Source organism: Sipha flava, unplaced genomic scaffold (genome assembly GCF_003268045.1).
Source record: "Sipha flava isolate LNK unplaced genomic scaffold, YSA_version1 76_pilon_pilon, whole genome shotgun sequence".
Classification (NCBI taxonomy): Eukaryota; Metazoa; Arthropoda; class Insecta; order Hemiptera; family Aphididae; genus Sipha; species Sipha flava.
This window is the reverse complement of record NW_020273616.1, coordinates 3,643,135-3,661,964: the sequence shown is the minus strand read 5'-3', so window position 1 is coordinate 3,661,964 and position 18,830 is coordinate 3,643,135. Positions and strand designations below refer to the sequence as shown.

At 28.1% G+C, this 18,830-nt stretch overlaps 3 protein-coding genes across 7 annotated transcripts; 1 reads left to right on the top strand and 2 right to left on the bottom strand.

Moving 5' to 3' along the window:
- The first annotated feature begins 2,996 nt into the window (after window positions 1-2,996).
- LOC112692750 (sulfiredoxin-1) lies at window positions 2,997-5,176 on the top strand. Its single transcript, XM_025567531.1, has 3 exons — window positions 2,997-3,452; window positions 4,415-4,551; window positions 4,868-5,176. Exons 1-3 carry the CDS (start codon window positions 3,410-3,412, stop codon window positions 5,075-5,077), a joined length of 390 nt encoding a protein of 129 aa, XP_025423316.1. The 5' UTR covers window positions 2,997-3,409; the 3' UTR covers window positions 5,078-5,176.
- On the bottom strand, window positions 3,701-8,105 carry LOC112692749 (eukaryotic translation initiation factor 3 subunit E). 4 transcript variants are annotated; one of them, XM_025567528.1, is made up of 10 exons: window positions 7,817-7,906; window positions 7,394-7,510; window positions 7,167-7,328; window positions 6,445-6,567; window positions 6,152-6,384; window positions 5,966-6,083; window positions 5,648-5,859; window positions 5,354-5,588; window positions 5,246-5,287; window positions 3,701-3,733 (listed from the first exon to the last, which is right to left on the bottom strand). In XM_025567528.1, exons 1-9 carry the CDS (start codon window positions 7,904-7,906, stop codon window positions 5,261-5,263), a joined length of 1,317 nt encoding a protein of 438 aa, XP_025423313.1. In that variant the 3' UTR covers window positions 3,701-3,733; window positions 5,246-5,260. The 4 variants fall into 4 exon arrangements, with proteins under 4 accessions (XP_025423313.1, XP_025423314.1, XP_025423312.1 ...); XM_025567529.1 differs by lacking the exon at window positions 3,701-3,733 and adding an exon at window positions 4,531-4,549; XM_025567527.1 differs by lacking the exon at window positions 3,701-3,733 and adding an exon at window positions 4,994-5,068.
- A 972-nt stretch (window positions 8,106-9,077) lies between these two features.
- Window positions 9,078-15,854, bottom strand: LOC112692742 (probable E3 ubiquitin-protein ligase HERC4). Of its 2 annotated transcripts, XM_025567516.1 has the most exons (22): window positions 15,650-15,854; window positions 15,520-15,550; window positions 15,226-15,394; window positions 15,051-15,161; window positions 14,835-14,957; window positions 14,643-14,756; window positions 14,386-14,547; window positions 14,173-14,324; window positions 13,949-14,079; window positions 13,654-13,885; window positions 13,442-13,569; window positions 13,206-13,374; window positions 12,962-13,148; window positions 12,281-12,381; window positions 11,137-11,355; window positions 10,981-11,067; window positions 10,738-10,917; window positions 10,491-10,668; window positions 10,289-10,421; window positions 10,075-10,224; window positions 9,667-10,006; window positions 9,078-9,604 (listed from the first exon to the last, which is right to left on the bottom strand). In XM_025567516.1, the coding sequence occupies exons 2-22, from the start codon at window positions 15,520-15,522 to the stop codon at window positions 9,452-9,454; spliced, it is 3,222 nt and encodes a 1,073-aa protein (XP_025423301.1). In that variant the 5' UTR covers window positions 15,523-15,550; window positions 15,650-15,854; the 3' UTR covers window positions 9,078-9,451. The 2 variants fall into 2 exon arrangements, with proteins under 2 accessions (XP_025423301.1, XP_025423302.1); XM_025567517.1 differs by lacking the exon at window positions 15,520-15,550 and having other exon boundaries at window positions 9,452-9,604.
- Between the last annotated feature and the right edge of the window lie 2,976 nt (window positions 15,855-18,830).

Sequence of the window (18,830 nt, the reverse complement as noted above, 5' to 3'; positions counted from 1 at the left end):
CTCGTCAAGGAACAACAATCGTTGAAAGGACTACGTGTACTTACTTAATTGACTTTTATATATTCAATTGTAAAACATTGTTGATGGCTCGGTGTTAAATCTGTTATACTCAACATGGGAAACCTTTAATAGACTGAGAACAGGAGCAGGTAGATGCAAATTAAATAAGTTCAAGTTGAAATTAACAGAGGATGACAAATGCGAATGTGGCTCCAACCAGATCATGCAATATCTTCTAGTCTGTCCAAATCTCCCAACAACATGCAACATTCAAGACCTTTTGGAAGCCAACAACCAGGCAATGGAAGTCGCTCGTTACTGGTAGAAAATTATATGAAGGCAATTAATGGCCCGGACTCGTAAAAAAAAAAAAAATTGTAAAACACATCCCTTATTTGCCTTGTGTACGGCAATATCATCCCTTAACCCTTTTATGGTGGTGAGGTGAGACGAACTTTATACATGTATTTTATATTTATACATTTTTAAACTATAATAAATATAATTTAAATGCATTTTTATAATGCATTTTTTGAGATATTTTAGGGCATTAAAATCCCAGCCCTAGTTATAACTTATTATTTATTTTATATTTTATAGTATTCTGCTAGTTATAAATTTAACTATAATCATGGGTGTCCATAAGTAAAACTTTAAAAAGAAGCCAATTTTGTTTTTTAAATTATGAGCTATATATTCTCAAAAAGGTAACACTTATTCAATTTTATGTTTTTCTGGAAAAGGGGGACAAGTGCAAAATCTTGTTTTCCTCAATGATCGCTCTTTGCTATGATTATATTTAGAGAACAAATTAAGTAAAATTGTTAGACCCCCCTTTATATAATTTCTAGTTACGCCACTGGATTATATATTATTATATTATAACTACTCGGATATGTTGAGTTATACAGTACCGCTAGGCTACAGTACCACATCTCCTAATAAAGCCATATTAAGTTATTTAACATGACATTAAATGTTTACAATTTAAAAGAACCATAACTTAAAAACTAAGTTTGATCGCCCAATTCTGATTGCACCATCGTTCTCGGCGCAAAAAAAAACTTTCGTTCGGAAAAAAATCTACTTGGCCCATCGTATTACATAGATAAGTACCCTTTTTAATGACGAAAATGATATTTCGTTTTATGCAATTGAAACTGGAAGTGTGTTAAAAACGGTTAATAATTTAAATATATTTTGAGATTATATACTGACAAAGTTTCCATTGCGTTGCCGTAATCATTTGTTTTCAAGAAAATTGTGGTATTTTAACCGGCATAACACTCTCCGTAAATACTCCACTGGATAGGGTGTTTTTATATACAGTTATAACGTCATATCGAAACAGTGGCGTATCCAGGTTTCATTTAACAGGGGCGTTTTAAAATTAAATAGACTTATGGTAAGTGGGAGGCTCTGCCCCCTCCTATATTACATATATAAATACCATGTATTTATATAAATTATTATACTAATGAACAGTGCTCGACTTGGCAAAAATAAAGAAGGGGGTCTCTATTTACTTAAAAAAAAAAAGAACGTCTCCAAAATTGGTTGAGCATTATGATTATACCGTAATAATAGTAGGGGGACGCTAAAATTTCTGAAAATTAGTTGGGGTACTCCGTCGCTCTGCGTTCCCTCACAAGTCGAACACTGCTAATGAAAATTATTATATTAGACAGTGTATGTAAAATCGACAAGTTGTATACAACGTTTATTCAAATTATACTGTAAGTTTGCAATTTGATGAAATACCATAGAATATGGTCGATGGGGGGTGTTCTAACAACCATATCATTACCCCTCCCCATAAATACGCCCTTGTATCGAAACAATTTGCTGAGGTTTTAACCAAGAAATATAATACGGCAGATAGAATTATATAGTTTTCAAAATAGTACAGTGAGATGTGTACCGTACTTTTTACTTAGTAAACTTTGGCTAGTAGTCGATTGGTTGCATCGATTTAACTAGCAACGCAACATGTTTGTCAAGGACAAATACCCATTTTTGTTACTAAGTAAATTACATTATTATTTTATCTGTAAAAATAATTTCAAACGACCCTTATTGGTTTCTTGATATGGTATTATAGTTTTAATGTTTCACATTTGGTTACATTTTATTTTGAAATCGTTTTTATTCAACATTTTATGAAGGCTACTACATTGAATAAACGTTACACTTTTACATAAGAAAAACTAAAACTGTGTTGTTAGTCACAATGAACTATTTGAATAATCTTAGAATAGGATTCTCATACGTTCTGGTTTGACCGGAACAGTATCAATTTTGAGTATAACGTCCTGGTGTTCCAATTATGTTTCAGGAGAACCAATTGTTTCGTATCAAGACTTCAATAATGTATTTTTGTAATTTATTAAACTTTAAATTGAAAAACCATAATATTATTGTCATGATAAAATATACCATTGAAGAGTTAACTGACAAAATCTATTTTTAATTATTTTCCCGGCTAAGTGACGATTATTTTTGTCAAATAAGTTCTTCGTATTACCGTTCCCTGGCGAGCATAGGCGTGCGCAGACCTGTATTTCAGGAGGCGCCTAAAATATTTTTGGGCTCTATCTTAAAAAAACGCTTATCTATGCTTATGATATTTGTAGATCGCTAATCGAATCAACTATTATTTAATATTTTGCCAGTTGTAGTGATCATTGTAGTGCAGAGAAGTCATCCGTAGTTTGTGTTTATTTCAGACCTTCTATCCTGGATAGGGGTAATATGAATATGGTATACCAAAAGATCAAATAATAAATAAATAAATAAATACATTTTTGTAATAATTGTATCAGTATAATCAAAAAATCAATAAAAAGTTATGTAATAAGAAAAGTGAAAAAAAAAAAATTGTACTGCTCTTTGCCAAATCCTTAATTAGAATGTAATGAAATAAATTGTTTTCAAATTTTGTATGTTGAATTTATGATTCATAATATATTTCGGCTTACATAAAATTAAATGTCTGTTTATTTTCAATTTAAAATTGTTTGTAAGGCTTATCGATAGAGTGCGTATAAAGTTAACAGTATTAACACTGTTATCAGTAGGTTTTTCCGGTAGATATTCAATGTCTGAATAAGATTATTGTAATTTAATATCACTAACTGGACTACATAACTATGAGTTAGTCGTACTTCGTTAATGACGTCAGTGAAGGGGATTTGTTGCTTAGTACTCATAGTGTATATTCATCGAATAATGAACAGTATTACAACAAACATTCACATTATGGCTGATTCGCTATGCGGCATCTGCCCATTTCTCATACATTGGTTACATAACACATGCTTATTATCTACTAAAAATCATTTTAACACTTTAATTATTAAGTTATTAATGTTTATAACTATAATCGTAACAACTTATATTCAGTTTGTAAATGAATCAACTCAGAAGAATAATACTGTCCGGATCTAACTTAGGTGAGGAAAGATTACATAATAAGTATCTATAGTTGTAATTATCATATAAAATCTCTTAAACAAAATAATGGAATTGGTATGTGATGTGTGCAAAAAAATATTTTGTAATTCAACAGTGTTAATGATACACAAGCGTATACATACAGGTAATAAACCTTACCAATGCCATATATGTGGGAAGACTTACAGCCAAATTAGTTCCTTTGATTATCATTTGAAAATTCATACTGATGAAAAAACAATAACTTGCGCTCATTGTGCACAGACATTTCGTAGTAAACCTGTATTAATTAACCACGTTAAATTGCATATCGGTGAACAATTATTCTTATGTGAAGTATGTGGTAGACAATTTGTCTCAAAAGTTGCACTCGATTACCATTTAACTACACACAATAAGCAAATAGTCAGGCATAACTGCAAAAAGTGTGGAAAAATATTCAACCACAGTAGCAGCTTGTTTAGACATATGAAGAAGTGTTGTTACGATATAAGAACCGGTACTAAATCAAAAATATTTCTCAAGAAACCTTCTTACAACTGCACTAATTGTCTTAGAAGTTTTACACGTAAATATTCACTTGAATACCATATGAAAATACACACTGGAGAAAAACCGTACAAGTGCAATGAATGTAATTTGTCATTTAGAGCATTATCAACATTGCAAAACCATGTAAGGCGTCACAATGATGAAAAACCTTACATTTGCACAATATGTGAAAATCGATTTTCATACAGAAATTCTCTTGTTTGTCATTATAAAACCCACAGTATTGAAAAAAAATAATGATTGTATAAACTGTAATCAGACATTTTTAATAAAATCAAATTTAATAAAACATAAGAACTTTAGAATATAACTTTTGTTAACTAGTCAATTTTAAATTGTATTATAGATTTTTTTTTTTTTTTGTTAAATTATAAATTTTTAATAAAAATAAAGAATTAAATTGTTTTAGTCATGAACAAAAGAAGTACAAGTGTTCACTCAGCTGGTATTGAACAAATATATGAAATGCCTCTTAATGAAATCATACGACCAATCCCACCACAAGTAGATGAAGCAAAAGTTAAAAGTTTAATGGATGCTTTGTCTGTAAGTGTATTAAAATAAGAAAAAAATCATATTATCAAAAAGATAAAAATTTTAATATTAGTGTAATCATTTATAGATAAATAAATATAAATACCAATTGAATTACAAATATTTGAAAAGGCACAAAAAAAAAAAAAAAAAAATAATAATAATAATAATAATAATAAAAATGTACACATTCAATTTAAGGAATTATAAAATAACTCAATTTATAATTTAATTGCATAAAGAAAATTTTCCAATTCCCAAATTTTAAATTTAATACAATTACAAATTTCATTTTAAAATACAATTATAAATTTATTTTTGGATATAGGATTCAAGTCTCAAAGATTCAGTACCCCCAATAGATGTATTATGGATTAAAGGAAAAGAGGGAGGTAATTATTACTATTCATTTGGTGGATGTCATCGATATGCTGCTCATAAACGTTTGAATATGAAAACAGTTAAAGTAAAATTGGTATCTTCAACCATTCAAGATTTACACAATTACTTAGGAGCATCTACACCTGACCTTAAATAACATTATCAGATTAACTTATATTGGATTTAAAATGATTAAGGATGTCAATAAATTTCAGCACATAAATTGGAAGTTATTTTAATTATTAAAAATAAATAAATAAAATAACACTTCACAAATAATATTAATCTTGTTTTATTGAAAAAAAAAATGTTGTTGATAACTTACCATTTTTGACTGTTTTCAAGGATTGTACCAAAGAGGATCTTGCTGCAAGTATATATTTTATTATAAATATTTTAGTAAAACAAAAAACTCGTAAAATATTTTATTTACCTCCTGGGTTTTAGCTTTAACTTTTCTTTCAATGAGTTGTTGAAGTGCTTCTGATCGCACTGATAAGGTATCTATTTTCTCTAAAAGTTGCTGGTATGGCGATAGAGGTTGTGTTCCCATGACAACATGTCCAAGTTTTGAATCAATTTTAGCATCTAATCTCGCATTTCTAATAAGGTTTACAATCCAACATTCAGCTTCTTCTGGATTCATATTTAATTTTTCAGCTAGCATACTAAATAGGATAAAAATGATACAACTTTACTGGAATTTAAACACATTGATAACACATACCCAATACTGATACACTGATGAATACGACAGAATGTCTCAAAAATCATAAGACGAGCATTTTCAACAAAATCATCAAGACATGCAGTCAAGAAGAAGTCATTAAAAAGAACAATTTGACATTCATGTAATTTATCACGAGCTCCTTCAAAATCAAAGTTTACATAGAGATTTTCAAGTAGTTCAGTTATTGGGTCACGATAAGTATAGGATTCCTAAATAAAACAATAACATTTCCTTTAAGATTATTTCAAAAATAAATATGATTTATACTTTTATCTGTTACAAGAAAAAAAAATAGATAATATCAGTTGAACTTACTTGTTGGATAACCTTAACTAAATCCTTCATTGCTGCTCTTCTTGAACGATTTATGATTACTGCAGTAGCCAAATAGCGAAGAATATGTGGACACATTGTTTGAATGGCATTTAGATAGCTAATTACAAATATAATATAAGCTTTGACAAGATTGTTTAAGTAAATTAAAATAAAATATATTATTACTTTGGTCTGTACAGAAACATATCAATGATAAGATCACGTCCCTTAACATGATTGAAAAATACAAACAAACTCCAGTGAATTAACCATGTACGTTGTTGAAGCAAGTGCAAAGGAGAGCCATTAGTATTAGAATCAATATATTCTCTTAGTTTATTTAAATCTTCAAGAGCAGTCTCCCAGTTCTGAGTGAGGATTTCTGATGCCAATTTTCCCCAAAGAACATTTAAGTAGTTCTAAACAATAACTAAAGTATAATAATACATTTAATTTTATTTTAAGTATTTTAATCTTACCTTATCAGTAGGTGACATAACCAATAAATAGAAGTATAAATAACTTGTTGTACCAGTATAGTTACCACAGTCGTAATGATACTTTGCAAATTTATACATACTTTCCATCATTTCAACTTTAAACTAAACAAATAAATAAACTTAATAGTAACTTAAGTGCTTTAATTTAAGTATAAAATTATAATTAACAATTTGTTTTTAATACAGTAATTCAATTCTTCATTAAATATACAATTAATGTACATAGAATGAAAAATAAATTTAAAAGCCTATAACAATACTGATAATTGTACTCATGATTTCATTTTGAAAAGTCCAACATAAAAAACAAATAATTTAAAATTATATAGGCAATTTATACAATACATAGTACAAATTTTTTACACACTATTCAATAATGAAGTATTTACATTTATATATATGAAATAGGAAATAACAAAAATTATTTAACAGTATTGAAATAAAACTTGATTAATGAACAAATTTAAAAAACAATATTATTTAAAGCCTTTAAATATTGAATTATTAAAGTATGAGCAATTAAGAATACAATAATTATTTTAATTTTGTTTAATCTAATTGAAATATATTTAATAAACAAGGAAACCAAAGTGAATATGTAAAAATTTAAAACATATTATTGATATCCCAAAATAATTTAATATTTAAACTAACTATAAAATATATAAGAGCAGACAGTAGTTAATTATAGCAACACTTACATTAAATTCCTTGTTTAAATATGCGGATAAAGTCTTAGGATCCCTCATTGTTTCCATAGTTTTCATAACTTTATCATCTCTGAGAAAATTCATAACAACATCTACGTCATTTTGAAGTTGATGTAGTTGTGATACAATTTCATCTCTCCTCGTTTTCATATCCTAGAAATGTATCATTCAATAAATTATTATCAACCATCGCGTACAGAACGTAATAATTGACTTACCTCAGGTATTTCTTTGTCGGGATTCAACTGTTTATATATCTCAATAACGTAATCCATCATGTTGGTCTTGTTGAGGATGTCGAGTTTGGCTTGCAAAATTTCATTTTCATTATAGATCTAAACAAATAGTGTTCAAAGACGATTAGCCGAGGGCAGTATAGAAAATGCGTTATGGCAAAAATCATAAGAAAACGGTATGCGTGTAACCGACACATAAAATGAAGTTTCTTCTTAGCGCCCGAGCTCATAATATTTATAAGTAGGATCAAATACGATAACACGAAAAAAATTATTACACGCGTACGCGGAATGCATTCCTTTATATGGACGATCTAAGGTGGTAGAACAAAAAAAATTGATTCGTCGTAATCAAATGTCATAATCACAATAGAAACGTAAGATGTATTCAACGAAAACGCTTACCTTTTTTGCCCACAAGAACTCCAGTAATGGCACGGCCAAATGCCGGTCCAGATATTTTGTCATCTTACTCGTTAAATCGAACTTTGCCATAGCGATGGGGATTCCACTCAATTCGCCACTATTAAACGGAGCAGTATTTTCGAGGAAACGAAAAAAACAAAAACAAAAACGTATTCGAAAGAACGGATAAACACAATCGGCTTTTGACTTCACGAGCGAGAATCCGTGTTAAAACTCAGGTATCGGGGACAGGATAAACCAGAATCGTCAGAGTGGCGTTACATTTACGATTTTTTTTTTTTGAGGTTACGTTGTGACTGGTTAACATTACCAAAGACAACGTACCACTGTTATCACCACGTAGTTCCGGTACAAAAAATTTTGGCGCCATAAACGCAAGACCGCCTTGCATGTTTATAATTTTTGTTGTAAGTACTATTTTGATTATCCGCTTCATCATTGATTATATAGAATAAACAATTATCCGACTATTGTTTCGATTTATTCCATAAACAAATGGTATCATTTAAGTAGACCGTGACTAGGAAACTTTACGCAACGAGATATTATTGTTGTTCATCAAAAGTTTTAGTTTTTATAAAATTTGACAGTGTTAGACTTGTGATAATAATATTGATCTATTTTTTCATCCGAATAGATTGTGATTAAATATTTCCGATTTGCGTATCAAAAAATTATACAATCGGTTATAAATTATCTTTGGTATAGATAATTGAACAATTAGTATATAATTGGTGTATTTTAGTTATTGATATTTGAGAAAATAATGTACAACTACTCTATTTTTGACATGTAATCAGTTCTTCCATCAATGCTTCCATATATGCTTTTACACAAATTAGCCCATCGTAGAAATGTATCAATTTAAATAATAACTAAATAATTCTCTTATCATATTAAAAAATTAACATTTACAAAATACAATGCACATATTTTTGAATGTTTTTTTCATTAAGTGATTTAGAAATACTATATTGGGTTTTCTTAATTTCAATGGTTTTTTTTCAAAGTACCATAAGAATTATAAAGTGAATGAGTAATATAATGCATGTAAAACAAAGATAATTAATTTTTATATTTTCAAAATGTTATTAATAATCATTTATTAGGACAAGGCTTCCCAGATTTTTAGTATAAATATAGTTGAGATAAAACAATAATTTTCATTTTATTTTTGTGGTATACTGTTTAAATCACTATAATACATATCCATTAAACAGAAAAAATATTTTCAAGCTCATTTTTAAGAAACTAAAGTATTTTGTGTATTTTATTGAAAGTTGAAAACATTAAAAACAATAAACCTTCTACTCATCTAATACTTCAGTCCATACCTTTAAGTTAACATAACCATTATATTATAATAAGACATAAGACATCAATATTAAACATTTTTTAACAGCCAAATAGAAGCTTATATCATTAATAATTAGAGTAAATAACATGAACCTTAATTTTAACATTAAGGAACGAAAATATAACTCAAGCAAATAACATAACCCTGATTTTCACAATAAAAATTATGAGTTCCTTCGCCATTAAGTTCTATGATAATATTTTTTAATTTGTAATTTAAATATGTTTATTATTGAGGAATGTATTATAAGCTATTTTTTAAACCAAAGAAAAGCCTTGTGTCTGATGAATGGCTTGAATTAACTTGTATTTCAGTTTTCCTTTTGATCGATATTTAGGTAAATCTAGAAGATTGAAACATGTGTGTGCCACTGGTAAAAAATTATCATCTTCAGTTGGCTGTATATAAATCTAGAGAAAAAACAAAATTGAAATATTACTATAAAACAAATAATAATAATAATATATCTGACTTTGATAGCTTTCATTCCCATAACAGGTACACGGTCACTACCGGTGAGAAAAAGCAAAAACTTCTTTTTGTGATCAATATCAAACTCGTGAAACACTTCCCAAAATAATTTTATGGTCTCATCATCTTGCGTATAACCATTTCTGTATTGAGCATTTTTTTCCAATTCAATCCAATCATAGTCTTGATTGCCAACAACAACAGCCATTAATTCTTGTGAATGGAATAATCTGAGTACTCGTCCGCCACATACTTGTAAAAATGCATCTTTAAACACATTGAATTGTTTTTCAACTCCAATGTTTAAAACCATATCTACATACAAATCAACAAACTCATGTCTAAACAAAAAAAAAAATACCAATATATAGTTAAATTCATTAAATATAAACATTTATTATTTAGCTACTTATTTTCTTGTGTAACTAATGTATTGGCTCCATCAGGTTTTAATGGAACTGTTTGTATTTCTCCATAGACATCTCTAGTTATTTCAAATGTGAGATTAAATACATCACTGAGATCAGGTTTATCATATGTCAATAATTCCTCAAAACTCCTATAAAATTCATTCAAATTATCAACAAATATTATCAAGCTATTTAATAACAATTAATACTTACTTAACTATGGTGGGATTTAGATCTTTAAGATCCTGAAGAGTTACGGGTTCATTAAGTAATTTTTTGTACAATGCCAAAGGAAATGGTAAGTCTATGATGATAAAATTATAAATGGCTAAACCACACATCAAACCTTATAAAAAAGAAACACATTAAATACTGTTTTAAATGTATAATATTTAAAACTATAAGTTATACATACCAATGAGGTAATACATTGTGAGGTCTTCAAATGAATAATCATTAAACCATATCATGTTTGTCTCATCATAATTAATGAACATTCCAAACTTAGGATCTAAAATCTCCTTAATCAAAAGCATAAAAAATTCTTTTTTCACTCCACCAGCATCTTCAGCTTCTTCATCAATAAATCTTACCTGATAATACATTAGTAATAAATAAATAAAATTTTAACTGAAATTGTTTTATAATAATTAAATTCTAACTTTCAATGGTTTTTTGTAATCATTTCCCGTATATTGAGATAATTCACGTATAGCATCATCTACTAAATTACGTCGAGAAACTGCAAGTTCAATAAACTGATTTACAGCACTATGCTGAATACCATCATAAAACATTTGTGTAAAAGCTCTTGTCGCTGCAGCTGCCATAGCTTGTTGCATCTGGAATACAATAGTTGCAAAATTAACATCTCAAACAAAATTGTAGTGTTCATGTATACAGACCTGTAATTTTTGATCAACTTGTAAAAGTATTGTTTTAGCTTCAGCATCAAATAGAAAAGCATAATTACAAAAACAAAAATCCTGATCCTAAAAATATAAAGTTTATGTGGTTTAATATTAATTGATAAATTTTACACTAATAAAAACAGTAAATACTTTAGATCCATTATCAGAATCCATAATATATGCCCATTTCATGTATTCATGACGAATATTTATTTTTTCAGCTAAATGAGGTATATAAAATGTAGTATACGGCACTTTTAATTGGCCTTTTTTAACTTGATTCCCATTCAAATTAGAATTTAATCTATTAAGTTTACCCAACATTGAAGCAGCAACTATTAATCCTTTATTCAGGTTAGGTGTTACTTGCTGAAAATATAAAATAATATATTAAGAATAAATTGTTTAAATAATGTGTATGTAGATAAAGATGGGTACTACATATATACTAGTTTTTTTTTTTTTAAACTATTAGTAAGACCATCGGTAAGACAACAATAAAGCCTACACAATGGCGTTAAAATTTTAATAATTTATTCAGACAAAAAAACTTTTTTAAGGCTCCAGCTTTAGGAAGGCTCAATTTTATTTATCAAAAAATAATTCTGCACCTTCTACGTTTTAAATTATAAACATGTTGGACTATATTACAATTTATATTAATACTTTTTTGATCTACAAATATGTTTTTATATGTATAAAATAATTGTTTTTAGGTATAATCCTAATAAATTTCTACCTTATATTGTAATAATATATATGGATGTCGACAGTTCATCTAATGCTTAAAGAATAACTCACATATCAATTACTTAGTGGTCAAATTTACTTAAATTTTCAATATGATCATATATATTGTCTATGGTCACATGGGTTTTAGCGCCAGTGGTCTAAAATGTAATTATTTAAATAATAAATATAAAGTTAACATAATCATTTTCAATAAGTAAAATTAAAAATATTTAAGTTCAATTTATTTATTTAATCAATTTAATCATTGAATAATTATGTATTTATCTCATCAAATATAGTAGGTCAGTCACTATTACCCTAAAAAATGTCTCAACACCCCATCAATCAAAAGCTTTATTGTTTCATAAATTTACTAATTGTCTCAAGTATACATAGATTTAAATACTTAAAGGTTTCTTTCATCAAAATAAAACATCTAATTTATGGTAAATTTTTTATTAAATAATGAAATTCGTTAATTTTTTTCAACATTAAAAGTAATATGAATATTAGATAAATATTTAATTTAAATTTTAAGAAAATAAGATTTCAATATACTTACAGCATTGATTGAGAATGTGTTCAATTGATCAATAAATAAATTTTTATACACCGTAATTAATGTCTCAAAATATATAACAGGCATTGAAGAAATCCATAAATCTAAAACAAATACGATTCAACTGTATCAATAAAGGAGTATACATAAATAAATAACAAATATTTTTTAACAATTAAAAAATATGCATGGGAAAAGATTTTTTACTATCCAACAGGTAATTGTTGGATTTTAATATATGTTGGATTTAATATTTAAATATTAAATATTAAATTAATATTTAATATATGTTGGATTGTAATTGTAAAATCAATTTGATTTTTTTTTCTCTGAATACATTTCAGAAATGTACTAGTTACTTTTACATATCGATAGATTTTCAAAATTAAATCTACAAATTCATTAGAACCCCACAAAAAACTGTTATGTAACATTAATCATATACATTTCTTAACTTAAATTAATATGGAGTAAATACATATTATACTGAATTTGAAACATTAAGAATTTTAATTTTCCCATTGTAAAACTTGAAAAATTCTTTTTAGAAAAGAACATATATTTTTTTTCTAACAACTAAATTTTTTCACTCTTATAATAAGTTTTAAGTTCACTGAAAAGTAAATCCAAAAAAATTAACAGTATGGAATTAATAATTTATAAATTTATGTAAATGTATTTTACCAGTAGTAAGTAACTCCATATTTTTCAAATATAATAAAGCTTCAGCATAAGGCACTTGAAGTATAGTAGAGTTCGTAATATTTTTAAACTCATGATACATGGGCAAGGTGAGATAAAATCTCAATGACTCTACATCAGGGGGAGGTGCTGACAAACAATCAACTGCACTAGCTAATGACGTCAGTATCTAAAAATAAAATTGTATTAATTTATTGGAATATTTTGTAATAACAATGATACTTACTAAGTCATTCAAAGACGTGTTACGTACATGACCAATTGCATCAAAACATTGTGCAGCAAGATTGAAATTTACTCCATGATTATTTTTTGAACAAGTATAATGACTATCATTTAACATTAAAAATGAGCCATTTAAACATGACAAACTGCTCATTACAATTTCAACAAATCTTAATAAAAATCAACATATTATTTAATATAGAATAATTAATAAACCAATACTTTGTCAATACTCACGACATTCGGTCTTGGTCAACAGGATTATCTGGTAATATAGTTGATAAATGTATCACATCAGAAAGCTTAACTGTACAAATTTGTGAATTCTCCTGTAAACTACGATAATCATCTGGAGGTATTTTATCCTAATTCATATTTTATTTTTTTTTAAAGAAATGTATAATATATTAATTTATGTTTACCAAAAAATTAGTTTAAATAATAAATACCATTTGGTGAGTAACCTTAACAAAACATTGGTCACCTCCAGCAAATATACTTTTAACAATATATTGTTTATTTGTTTTTATCACAGATGCTCCAGATGGAGATAGCCAAGGTCCTAAAACTAATTGTGGTGTATTTGAATTAATTGATGCTTTTGTACCCAATTGACCAACACCACCAAGTCCAAAAGAGTAAACACGACCTTTAGAAGGTACCAAAGTTAAAGTGTGTCTCCTAATAATGATGGAATATATTTTATTAAATAGTAAGCCATAATATTAAATCAAAATTAATTACCGCCCACAAGTCACTTGGGTCACAGTACTTCCCATGAGCTCTAATACTTTTCTTGGAACAATTTCATTAGAAAATGAACCATGTCCTAATTGACCATACATACCAGCACCACATGTAAAAACACCACCATCCTACATACATTAATTATACATTATATAAATAACATTTATACATATATATATATATATATATATATAATTAAATAAAAGAATAATATATAATACATAAGTTAAAAATACTGAGAAATCTTCTCCTGCGCTAATATATTTTACTCTAGCAGTTCTTATTGTATTCAACTCTGTAGGTATTGATACATTAGTTTTATGGTTTAGTCCTAATTGTCCAAAATCATTTTTACCCCATCCAAAAACTGCACCTATATATAATATATAAAAATAATGAATTTTATAAACATAAAATAAATAAACTAATTTTACCTGACTTAGATACAACAAAACTATGGTATCCACCACAAGCAATAAATAAAATTGGTAAGCCAATAAGAGATTTAACCAATGTTGGTTTAGACACATTAACAGGACCTTGATCAATGCCCAACTGTCCAAATTCATTTGAACCCCATGTATACAATTCACCATCTAAACACGTATAACTTTTACATATAATTCTGTCGTAATAATTAAACCATTACACTTTATAACAATTGACTACATAATATTAAAAACTGACTTACGATTAGTTAGGGCCATGCAGTGTTTATATCCAGAACTTATTTGAATTAAAGTCATAGTAGCCAGTGATTTAACGATTTTTGGTGTATATTGGATTTCTTCATCAGTTTCAAATCCTATATTTTATAATAAAGTTAAATTGACCTTTTTATTTACTTTTAATTAGAGTAAATTTAAATGTTATTATATTTTACCTAGTTGACAGCATGCGCCAGAACCCCATGTATATAATTGACCACATTGGTTCAATGCCATAGAATGAGCTTCTCCACATGCAACACTAGTCATTACTAAAGAACTAACACTTGTTATTTGTTCTGTAAAATAACCATAAAAAAAACTTGAAAATTCAGTATAAAACAACATAAAATAAAGTGTTATGTTTGATAAAATTTAATTAAACTATTTACGTAATTTAGTTCGAGGTCCGCTGTGTCCCAGCTGGCCAAAATCATTACTACCACATGCATATAGTTTTCCATCTTCAGCAACAGCTAAAGTATGATTATTTCCGCAGGCCACTAAATGCAGATGCACAATAAGACATTTGACATATGATTGTAATTGTTTAACTAATAGACATACCTGATTTAATGTCATTAATGCTTTCAAAATTGGTTATCTCTTCTGGACTGAAGATATGATTTTCTTCGATACCACCCAGACCGAGTTCCCCATTGACTGTGTTACCCCAACAAAACATGGTTATGCTTCTGTATACATTTTCATCACTATTCTCATTAATTTTAATTTCCTAAGTTGGTGAGTTTAAATAACAGAACAGACATAAGACCATTAGATAGAAAACAGCAAACATAATTCTATCTTACATAAACACAACACTCATATCACACAAATAGTTGTTTAAAAATGCCTTACCATTTCAAAGGTTTTAACATAACTCTGTTAGCTAAAATGATATTATAATATTACGTGTAAGAGGCATTGAAATACATTAGTAATCATGAAATATTAAAATTCTCCCTGAAGATGGATGAAAATTACTTACCGAAAGTGACCGGAATTATTGCGTTGGAAAGTATTCGGAAAAACGACTTTTGCACCAAACCGCAGGCCTTTTAATTTATGTGAAGCATAGTAATCAGCGGTCAACGAAATAAAAAAAAAATGTTTTTGACAAAAGATAACAAGTGAACGGAAAATATACAGTTGCATCGCAAGCAATCACGGCAAGTTGGATACGATTCTTACAAAAGTGTGATACCGACCTAAGTCACAGAGAGAATAACAATACGTTTGCGCGAAATTGTAGCCAACATCTTTGACATTATGATACCACGGCAGTTTGATATGATCATTTCGCCAACAGTGGTAAAAACCTTTTACCATGTAAAACCGGGTTTGTAGAGTAGGTAATGATAATATAAATAAATATTTAATAATATTGAATAATGTTAAATTTAATATTAAACAATATTAAATAATATTTACTCTATGGCACAGGCCTCGGTGGTGGCGCACAATAGATTATTAACAAGGTTGTGGAAAATATATAATTCGAGGTACCCACCCACCCCCACCAGTAAAGTCTGAGTTTAGGCTTAGTATAACTCTGATTTTTAAGTGTTTTTGGTTTTCTCTTACTAACAAAGATACTAAAAATAAAATTTTTTTAAATAAACCTAATATTAATTATTTTTCAATTTTCTGGGTATATGTATAAAAGAACAGGCCTTTTTTATGTACCCATATTGTGATGACCAGTGGCGTACATTCAATCTTGCTCTGGAGGGGGGGGGTTAACAAAAATAATCGATATCTTTTTTTTTTTGTTGCACAGATAAATACTATAAATAACTGATATAAATAGATATTATTTTATACAATTTTTTTACCAATTTACAGTTTACTTTTACATATAAACATAAACATAAACAGCATAGTTAACAAAATTTTTCAAACATCTATCAATATAATTATTTAATTATCATTATATTTGTATAGTTGTACATTTTAAGTTCAAAGCGTAATAATGAAACTACGAATATATTACTCGTCATCAATAATAAAACAATTTTCTTTTTTTTTTTGGGGCCTGGAGGATTTCAACCCGGGAATCCCCCTCCCCCCCACTCGTATGTACGCCACTGGTGGCAACGATACTTAACTTTTTTCCAGTTCTTTTTCACAGAATTGTTCCAAATACCTTCCTAAGTGTCATCACGTTACCCAATTTTTAAAATTTTGATTTTAAAGGGTTGAAATCGATAAAAATAATTTTTTACATGTATAATGTATATCTATATTCATATAATAATGACAATAGCAGTTGACCGATTACTGTTGCTATGACTTATGTAGGATTATATGGAAAACCGCATTATTTTGACAATCACAAATAACCGTGCTGACTCAATAAACTCGCTAATAATTAGTGGATTTCAAGCACTAGAAATGGATAACTTTTCTATCAATACAGTTATTAATAGTGAAGAATCGGTACATTTTCCTACCGAGTTTTTAAATTCTCAAAAACCATCTGGTATGTCTCCTCATAAAACATCACTGAAGGTGGGAGTTCCAATCATATTATTGAAAAATTTGAATTCTTCTAGATTATGTAATGGGACTAGGCTCCATGTAATCTCTTTTACAAAAAACATCATTTAAGCTGAAATTTTGACCGGATGAGCTAAGGGAGAAAAAATATTTTTACCGAAAATATCATTATACCCCAACGATTTTTTAGTTAAGTTTAGAAGAGTTCAATTTCATATAAAAGTCTGTTTTGTAATGACAATAAACAAAGCCCAAGGTCAGACTTTAACTTGCTGTGGTGTAGATTTGGAAAACAACTGATTTTCACATGGGCAATTGTGTATGTGGCATTGTCTAGAGTTGGAAGACCTGACTATTTATACCTTTATGCACCACTAAATAAAACTCAGAATGTGGTATACCTAGAGGTTTTGACTTAAGCCATATTAGAATTGAGCAACTACGTAAAGAGTCATTTGTAAATATTATTATTATTTTTTTTGTTTTGTTTATAATTCAACTACTACTACTACTACTATTAAGTTTTTGATAGCACTAAGTAAAATAAATTTTTTTTTTTCTTTAAAACAGAAAAATGTATGTTGATTTAACAATTTTATTTTGAGAAAGCAAAAACTACACATGGGCGAAACTGGGTAATTCAACTAGTTTATTTATAATCTAGTAAAGCATCATTTTTGTGATTAAACCCTACTGCTTATTCTCTGTGACGCTTTAGTTCTTGGGTAAAAATAATTACATATTGATACTATTAATATTAAACAAATATTCATACAAGTTCACACAAAACTAGTTACTCACTAATTCTTTGAGGGGGTCAGTCGACATCCCTGACCCTCCCTGTGTGCGCCACTGGGTCTCGGGCCTCAAAAGGTCGAATGCTTGAAAGTGTTTAACGATAAAAGATTTTTATTTGAGCACAGGCCTCGAGTTACGGGCACTGACTGTCATTGGTATGCCATCCGGGGCGTATCGTGGGGAGGAGGGTCTACGAAATGGAGTGCAACATTTTAGTCGCCCCTAAGCGCGTGATTAATTACACCGCGTGTTGTGCATAAGTAAGAAAAATTAAAAAAATGATATTCATGTCTTGGTGACTTTGAATTCGAATTTCATAATCATTTAACGTAATACGAATGATTTTCGTATAAATTCACATGAATCGTTCGTTCAGGGGTATCCCTCGAAATTTTTTTTAACCAATGTGAATTATGTTGTCTTTTGAGATAATTTACACAATCAAATTGTGTTTATTTCATATGATTCACAGGGACAAGGATTTCGGTAAACCATTTGAAAAAAACTAATTTTTTATTCAACCTCATGGATTTTTATTTTTTTGTATAATTGACAGAAAAATAGTGTATATAATCGCACGTATAAGTTATAAATAATAATTAAAATATTTATATTTTCTAAACGTTTTTTCATTGAATTAAAAGCGTTACTGGGTTAATTTAATAACTTTTTTTTTCTGTATTAAAATGGAGATTTCAGAAGTTGTATAAATATTAAGTTATAATAAATAAATATTAGAACAACACTAAACAGCCCCCGGAAGTCGGAAAATATGCTAAGAATGCAAAATACTAAAACAAATAATTAGTGAACTTTTGAAATTCTCTCTTTTGAGACAAAAGTTTAAATATAATAATAATATAAATAACCAG

Coding starts and splice junctions, on each gene's coding strand:
- LOC112692749 (XM_025567530.1), bottom strand. CDS start 7,906: ATGGCAAAGTTCGATTTAACGAGTAAGATGACAAAATATCTGGACCGG. Junction 7,511..7,816: donor AGTTCTTGTGGGCAAAAAAG/GTAAGCGTTTTC, acceptor CTATTTGTTTAG/ATCTATAATGAAAATGAAAT. Junction 5,288..5,353: donor TTAAAGCTAAAACCCAGGAG/GTAAATAAAATA, acceptor ATATACTTGCAG/CAAGATCCTCTTTGGTACAA.
- LOC112692742 (XM_025567516.1), bottom strand. Junction 14,080..14,172: donor TCTCAGTATTTTTAACTTAT/GTATTATATATT, acceptor TAATGTATGTAG/GATGGTGGTGTTTTTACATG. Junction 11,068..11,136: donor ATTCTGATAATGGATCTAAA/GTATTTACTGTT, acceptor TTATATTTTTAG/GATCAGGATTTTTGTTTTTG.
- LOC112692750 (XM_025567531.1), top strand. CDS start 3,410: ATGAATCAACTCAGAAGAATAATACTGTCCGGATCTAACTTAG. Junction 3,453..4,414: donor ACTGTCCGGATCTAACTTAG/GTGAGGAAAGAT, acceptor AAATTGTTTTAG/TCATGAACAAAAGAAGTACA. Junction 4,552..4,867: donor GTTTAATGGATGCTTTGTCT/GTAAGTGTATTA, acceptor TTTTGGATATAG/GATTCAAGTCTCAAAGATTC.